Source organism: Camelina sativa, chromosome 6, assembly GCF_000633955.1.
Source record: "Camelina sativa cultivar DH55 chromosome 6, Cs, whole genome shotgun sequence".
NCBI classification, from domain to species: Eukaryota; Viridiplantae; Streptophyta; class Magnoliopsida; order Brassicales; family Brassicaceae; genus Camelina; species Camelina sativa.
Genome location: NC_025690.1, coordinates 12,632,562 through 12,640,278, shown reverse-complemented (window position 1 = coordinate 12,640,278; position 7,717 = coordinate 12,632,562). Strand labels below are relative to the sequence as shown.

The 7,717-nt window shown below is 38.4% G+C and overlaps 2 protein-coding genes across 4 annotated transcripts; one reads left to right on the top strand and one right to left on the bottom strand.

The window, feature by feature from the left end:
* LOC104791090 (glutamate-1-semialdehyde 2,1-aminomutase 2, chloroplastic) lies at positions 2,046 to 4,126 on the bottom strand. Its single transcript, XM_010516892.2, has 4 exons — positions 3,868 to 4,126; positions 3,466 to 3,639; positions 2,740 to 3,384; positions 2,046 to 2,640 (listed from the first exon to the last, which is right to left on the bottom strand). The coding sequence occupies exons 1-4, from the start codon at positions 4,045 to 4,047 to the stop codon at positions 2,218 to 2,220; spliced, it is 1,422 nt and encodes a 473-aa protein (XP_010515194.1). The 5' UTR covers positions 4,048 to 4,126; the 3' UTR covers positions 2,046 to 2,217.
* Positions 5,289 to 7,614, top strand: LOC104791089 (ATP-dependent 6-phosphofructokinase 2). 3 transcript variants are annotated; one of them, XM_010516889.2, is made up of 3 exons: positions 5,293 to 5,795; positions 6,320 to 6,474; positions 6,589 to 7,614. In XM_010516889.2, the coding sequence occupies exons 1-3, from the start codon at positions 5,441 to 5,443 to the stop codon at positions 7,411 to 7,413; spliced, it is 1,335 nt and encodes a 444-aa protein (XP_010515191.1). In that variant the 5' UTR covers positions 5,293 to 5,440; the 3' UTR covers positions 7,414 to 7,614. The 3 variants fall into 3 exon arrangements, with proteins under 3 accessions (XP_010515193.1, XP_010515191.1, XP_010515192.1); XM_010516890.2 differs by lacking the exon at positions 6,320 to 6,474 and adding an exon at positions 6,065 to 6,262 and having other exon boundaries at positions 5,293 to 5,950; positions 6,787 to 7,614; XM_010516891.2 differs by lacking the exon at positions 6,320 to 6,474 and having other exon boundaries at positions 5,289 to 5,950.

Genomic DNA, 7,717 nt, shown 5'->3' with positions numbered 1-7,717 from the left:
TCTCTCTCTCTCTCTCTCTCTCTCTCTCTCTCTCTCTATTTATATATTCATCTATAGAAATAATTGTATTGCACATACACTCAATTTAATTTGAATTTTATGTAACACTGTAATCAATATAGCAGGAGTCACATATACTGAAAGACGTAAAGTTAGAGATCTTTTTGGTTATAAAAGAAGTGCATATATATTAACATGATTATCATGTCTTGAAGCATCATAATCATAAGTTTATCATTATCATAATGTATATCACATGAAGGTGCTTTTGTTTCTAATGAACCTGAGACTTTGAGGTTCTAATCATAGATTCATAGATAAAAAGAGATATGGATTGGCAAAGATAAACAACTAAAGAAAGCAAAACTCTTTTGTTTGGTACTTTCCTTTACGATTAAATTATAAAAAAATTTATAAAGAGACTCGCTTTATGTTCCACAGAAACATTAAAAGATTTTGCTTTCGCAAAAGAAACTTATTAGATATTAAGTTCTTTTTATCTTTATTTGTTACACACAGAAATTATATATTGTACGTAACTTCTATCGATGCCGCACAAGTTTGCTATAAACTTTTACTTTTTTTTTTTTTTAACGTACTTTATTCATAAGCTAGAAAGCATGGAAAGTGAGAATATTAAATAAGTTTATCATATTATTTGCCAATTAATTATGTTTTTTTTTCTGCAGTTCCCGAACGTGATTGGTTTTGGTCTCGGTGCACTCCAAATGATACTCTACATTGTCTACAAATACTGTAAAACGTCGCCGCATATAGGAGAGAAAGAAGTAGAAGCTGCTAAGTTACCTGCAGGGGTGACCCTCGACATGCTGAAGCTAGGCACAATATCATCACCTGAGCCAGCAACTCTCGTTCGTCAAGCCAACAAGTGTACCTGCGGCAATGATCGAAGGGCTGAGATGATTGAAGATGGTCGTCAGACCCCTATAAACGGCAAGCAGCCCTCTTCCGCAGCAGCTACATAATTAATAAAAATACGTTAACCATGCATGCAATGTTGACTTTACCCTGCGCCCCCGACTTGATATACCAACCACCATGTGTACCCGTTACGCTGTCGTATTTTCTGAGTTTATCAAGTGTGCGAAGTAGAGAAATTAGGTTTCCGGATGATTTATATGCATTTTCGGATGTTGTATTTATGCTTTTCCGGAATTGAATTCTCTACTTCTTTTAAAAATTTCATGTAATTATGTATTGGGGATATGTATATTTCCTATTTTGTCATTTAACGAAAACTATTTTAAAATAATCCTTATGATTCTGCCTTATTTTAAATATTTTCAACGGTATCATATCAATTACACGAAAAATAATATTAGATTTACGTACTAGAATTAACGCAGTGTTTCTCTTTTCATATAACAAAAAAAAAAAAAAAAAAAAAAAAAAAAAAAAAAAAAAAAAAACNAATTTATAAATGTTTAAATACGGGAAAATATTGGTATATATCAATCTAGATGGAGTATACATTTTCTTTTAATAATTAAACAGAAGCATGATGAAAGCTCATAATCAAATTTTAGCTGTTAACCACTCAACTCTATCCTGAGCTACTTATTGTTGTCACAAAACATGATCAAGAGGAAACTTGTTCAACTATCTAACATGAAAACCGTACAACTTGCTTTCCAAAACATCTTGACAGCTGTCATCAGGATGATTCGTCTTCATTCTTTGTGAACAACCAAAATCAGCACAGTTGGCTTGGATCAGGTTACAACAACTAGAAAATATCCATCAAACAGCAGCTAGAAGCAAAGATGTGAAGAAAGACAAATGCAACTAAAACTACGAAAACTTAACTTTGAGAAGGAAACAACATCGGGTAGGCCTCATTGTTGACAACTCATTGTTGAAATAGATAACCAAAGATATATGAAATATGTTTCTCCAATGACAGTGAAAGTCAGTGATTTATATTTTTAAAACATATCCATCAAGTATTTGAGGCCACAGTTTCGATGCTCTAAGTTTGAACCTAAGTTTCTCTACATCAAAAAATTTCAAATTGTGTCCTGTAATGTTGATTAACTCTAGTTTATTACTCGGTTTAAAAAATTGCATAGTGGGCTCCGGTTCTCCATTTATCTACCAATAATTAAAAGCTCACTCACTACACAAGAAGTCTCATATGTTCAAATGAGAGAACACGCCAAAAAACGTTCATGGTTCTCTGGAAGCTTCCAGAGCATTCTAGATTCGACTTAAAACCTTCTCGGCTACTGCTATAGTGAACTGGATGTCTTCTGCAGTGTGAGCCAAGCTGGTAAAACCGGCTTCGAATTGAGAAGGTGCCAAGTAGACCCCTTCTTCCAACATTCCTCTGAAAAACTTTCCAAACTTCTCTGTATCACTCTTCTTGGCGTCCGAGAAATCATAGACGGGTCCTTCAGTAAAGAAGAAACCGAACATCCCGCTTATGTAACCACCACACATTGCATGCCCAGTTTTCTTCCCGGCTTCTAGTATCCCATTTGTAAGCTCTTTCGTGATCTTGTCCAAGTATTCATATGTCCCAGGCTGACTTAACCGCTTCAGCGTGTGAATACCAGCAGTCATAGCCAACGGGTTACCACTTAGCGTACCAGCTTGATACATCGGTCCTGCTGGTGCAACCTGCAAAAAGACATGAATGATCAAAACTCAGGACGTTCTCCTTCTCTTGCACCAAACTCAAGTATTGCTCGGTTCAATTTCTAACATCTGAAGCCTTACCATTTCCATAATGTCTCGCCTTCCACCGTATGCTCCCACAGGAAGACCACCACCGATGATTTTCCCAAGAGTTGTTAAGTCAGGCGTGATTCCAAAGTATTCTTGAGCTCCACCATAAGCTAAACGAAAACCAGTCATGACTTCATCGAATATAAGAAGAGCACCATTGTCTTTACTAATCTGGCGTAGACCATTGATGAACTCTGGTTTAGGTGTAATAAAACCCGAGTTACCAACAACAGGTTCAAGAATGATGGCACCAATCTCGCCTTTGTTTGCCTCAAAGAGCTTCTCAACAGCAGCAATATCATTATAAGGAGCTGTAAGAGTATCTGAAGTAGCTGATTTTGGTACACCAGGGGAGTCAGGTAAACCCAAAGTAGCTACACCACTACCTGCTTTGACAAGGAAAGAGTTCGCATGACCATGATAACAACCTTCAAACTTGATGAACTTCTCTTTCCCAGTGAAGGCACGGGCGAGACGTAGCACGCCCATACATGCTTCAGTACCCGAATTAACAACCCGAACCATCTCAATACTTGGAACAGCTGAAATCACCATCTCCGCAAGAACATTCTCTAAGAGACAAGGAGCACCAAAGCTTGTTCCTTTCTTCATTGTCTCAGCTAAAGCTGCAAGAACCTGCACTAGACACAAAGCTATATATCATATATCTTAATCACCAGCCATCTTGAAATGATCGAAACTGGTAAAGAAACAAACCTCATCATCAGCATGACCAATTATAGCTGGTCCCCAAGAACCAACATAGTCAATGTACTCATTCCCATCAATGTCCCGTATCCATGAACCCTTTGCAGAATCCATCACAACTGGTTGACCTCCCACTGATTTGAAGGCACGTACAGGTGAGTTCACACCTCCAGGCATTAAGTTCTAACACAAAAGCATCAACCAGTTTCAGTAATCAGAACACAATGAAACCAAAAAACATAAACTTTATCTCAGATTGTGATTCAATCTCATGTATTCTTGTATTGTTCGCAATTTCCCTTGAAGGGTCACAATAAAAATCAATTTAAACCAAAAAATATGATCTAATTCCTCAAAATCAAAGCAACACAGGAAAAAAATTGAATCCATGGAAATTGAAAAAGGCCTAACCTTGGCAGCATTGAAAGCTTCCTCAGATTTCTGAAGAGTGAAGTTCTTCGTCTTCTCTTCTACCGAAACGGACATCTTGACGCAGCGGCGGTTGGACGACGAAGAAGAAGCTCTCTTAGAGAACTTTGGGGAACAAGAAAACCCAAGAGCAATCCCTGATCCTGTAAGCGTTGCTGCCATTGTTGCTCTATTATCTCTAAGTCTCTCTGTTCCTACTCTCTCTCTCACTTTAGTGTGTGTGTGTGTAGTCAACAAAGATAAGGCGGAGATGGATCTTAAGATTTTAGATGGAGCCGACCCGGTGGTTTAAATTTAGACCCGAATCCGGTTCAACTTGACCCAAAATCTGTAACTCAAGTCAATTTTGTTTGTTTGACTCTTTTTTTTCCAAAACAATTGATTTACAGAAGAGAAAAACCCCTAAGTTAATACTTAAAGTCCCATGTATAAACAAGATTGTTGGTTAATAAATGAATATCTTTTGGGATAAATAAAAGACGATATGAGATCAAAGATCTTGAAGTTGTTGTTAGCAGCAATATTTACCACATAGTAATTCTTTGGTTATTTACTTGTTTTATTTAATTAATTTATGACTTTATTTCTTCACAAATTATAAAATAATCAGTTTTTAATATTAAAAAAAAAACAGATTTATATAAATAAAAAAACTGATTAATATAAAATGTTAAGTATATCATAAATCATGGGGTCTCTATATATTATTTTTGAAAAAAAAAATTTATCCAATTTACTTTATTTTTAAAATTATACATCTTCATTGAATTATACACTAATTGTACAATTTTATTGTTTCATATCTTTATCAGTTTTTCTAAATACTATACATATATATATGTGTATATAACTGAATATATTGTTTTAAAAGTAAAACATTTAACAATGTTCTTATTAACAACAAAAATATTTTTTTATTAATAATATCACTAATAGTTTTTTCACCAATCAAACATTATTTCATATCACTAATTTTTTATAACCGCACTTGTCCCGTAAATATTTTCTTCTGCACAAATCACAATTAAATCGTATAATAAAACTGTTTTATCCGTACAATCAAATACATTCTTACCATTCAGATTAAAACATTTGATATTACTCTTCTTTACCTTTCCTCTTCTTTCTTTAATATCTATTTAGGTTTATTGGCTTTACATTGATCATTAGTGAGTCATCGTATCCCTTCCCTTTTAAAATATCAACCATTTAGATACTATACTCGATAGAGATGCTCTGGAATTCTTTATCAGTAACTATTTCTTTTGAACTTGTCGGTCAGTAAGAGATGTAATATTATATGAGGATTCAATTGATCAAAGAACACGTACGTTGTTCTACAAAATATCCCACTCGGACAGTATAAATAAATAAAGAGATTAATAAAAAGTTAGAAACTTGAATACTAAACTACTTTTTATTTATTAATAATCAGGCGACGTGTCGAGGCCTATGCGGCTGCACTTGCCACGTCTCCGCCGTGTGACCACCTCTTTTCAGTTTCCATAAGTAAAGCCGATGTTACCATCTTCTCTTCTCTCGGCATCACCGAAAAATGGCGACAGAGACGGCAACTAGTATCAAGAAGCTCCCATCTCTCTCTGGCCTCAATCACCGCCGTAATCCACTAGATGAAAACCCCTTCTTCCACCCCTCCGATGGCTTCTACATCAACCCTTCTGACGTCATCCTCTCCCAGGTCACCTACGACCTCTCCGCCCAGTCCCAACCACGCTTTGCCTACCACAGAGCTGGACCTCGCCAAGAGATCATGTACGAGCCATCGGCTGTGAAAGCTGCGATCGTGACTTGCGGAGGGCTATGCCCGGGGATGAACACAGTCATAAGAGAGCTCGTGGTTGGTCTATGGGAGCTGTACGATGTCAAAGAGATTTATGGCATACCAGCTGGTTACAGAGGGTTTTATTCCATGGAAGCCGTCAAGTTAAATCCCAAGATCGTTCATGATTGGCACAAGAAAGGTGGCACTGTCCTCGCCACTTCCCGAGGTGGCTTTCATCTCAATAAGATCGTAGATGCCATCCAACTCAACGGTTACAACCAGGTCTTGTTCTGTTTACAATGTGTTCTGTTTTGTTCTGTTTACAGTGTGTTCTGTTTTGTTCTGTCTAGGCAAAGTTGAGTTTGAACTCAAATCCTCTGTTTTTGCCCTCATCAGGTGTATATAATAGGAGGAGACGGCACAATGCGTGGGGCTGTGGAGATCTTCAAGGAAGTAAGCAGGAGGAAACTGGAGGTGGGAATCACAGGTATTCCCAAAACCGTGGACAATGATGTGGGAATCATTGATAGATCGTTCGGGTTTCAAACGGCTGTAGAGATGGCTCAGCAGGCTATATCGGCTGCTCACGTGGAGGCCGAGAGCGCGGTCAATGGCATTGGACTNTCAAAGAGATTTATGGCATACCAGCTGGTTACAGAGGGTTTTATTCCATGGAAGCCGTCAAGTTAAATCCCAAGATCGTTCATGATTGGCACAAGAAAGGTGGCACTGTCCTCGCCACTTCCCGAGGTGGCTTTCATCTCAATAAGATCGTAGATGCCATCCAACTCAACGGTTACAACCAGGTCTTGTTCTGTTTACAATGTGTTCTGTTTTGTTCTGTTTACAGTGTGTTCTGTTTTGTTCTGTCTAGGCAAAGTTGAGTTTGAACTCAAATCCTCTGTTTTTGCCCTCATCAGGTGTATATAATAGGAGGAGACGGCACAATGCGTGGGGCTGTGGAGATCTTCAAGGAAGTAAGCAGGAGGAAACTGGAGGTGGGAATCACAGGTATTCCCAAAACCGTGGACAATGATGTGGGGATCATTGATAGATCGTTCGGGTTTCAAACGGCTGTAGAGATGGCTCAGCAGGCTATATCGGCTGCTCACGTGGAGGCCGAGAGCGCAGTCAATGGCATTGGACTGGTGAAGCTCATGGGCAGAAGTACTGGACACATTGCTCTGCACGCCACACTTAGCAGTCGTGATGTGGATTGTTGTTTGATCCCGGAGATGGACTTCTACCTTGAAGGAAAAGGTGGGCTGTTTGAGTTTCTTGAAAAGAGACTAAAAGAGCGTGGCCATGCTGTTCTTGTTGTGGCTGAAGGTGCAGGCCAAGATATGATACCAAGAAATGATTCGCAGAAACAAGAGAGGGATGAATCTGGCAACTTAGTTTTCTTGGATGTGGGAGCCTGGTTTAAGTCAGTGCTCAAGGAATGGTGGGAGAGAGAGCATCCAGACGAGCTGTTCACCGTCAAGTATATCGATCCGACTTACATGATAAGAGCTGTACCTGCAAATGCTACGGATAACTTGTATTGTACACTCTTGGCTCACTCGGCTATCCATGGAGTCATGGCTGGTTACACAGGGTTCGTTTCTGGTCCGATCAATGGTAACTATGCTTATATCCCCTTAGAGGAAGTGGCACAGGCTAAGAATGAAGTGAACACGAATGACCACAAGTGGGCATGGGTGCGTTCAGTCACAACTCAGCCTGATTTTGAATCAAAATTTTAAGGGGCATTCACTGTGAGACCCTTGAGAAGATTAGAGTGAGAGTGAAGCGAAAATCTTGCCAGCAAGTAATAATCTCATCATGTATTTTACCTAATTTGCGTGATCCAAGTTATCTATATGTATGTCTTTTATAACATGGGAACAATGCTTAAATTCGAGGAAAAACTTTGAAACAAAGATGGGAATGGGATCCTTAAACTCTCTCTCTCTATTATTAATCCTAATAAGCATTTTACTAGGAATTACTTCATCATGGCTTGCTTGTTGCAGAATCGTTTTCTTTAAGCATATAAAAGAGAGTGGT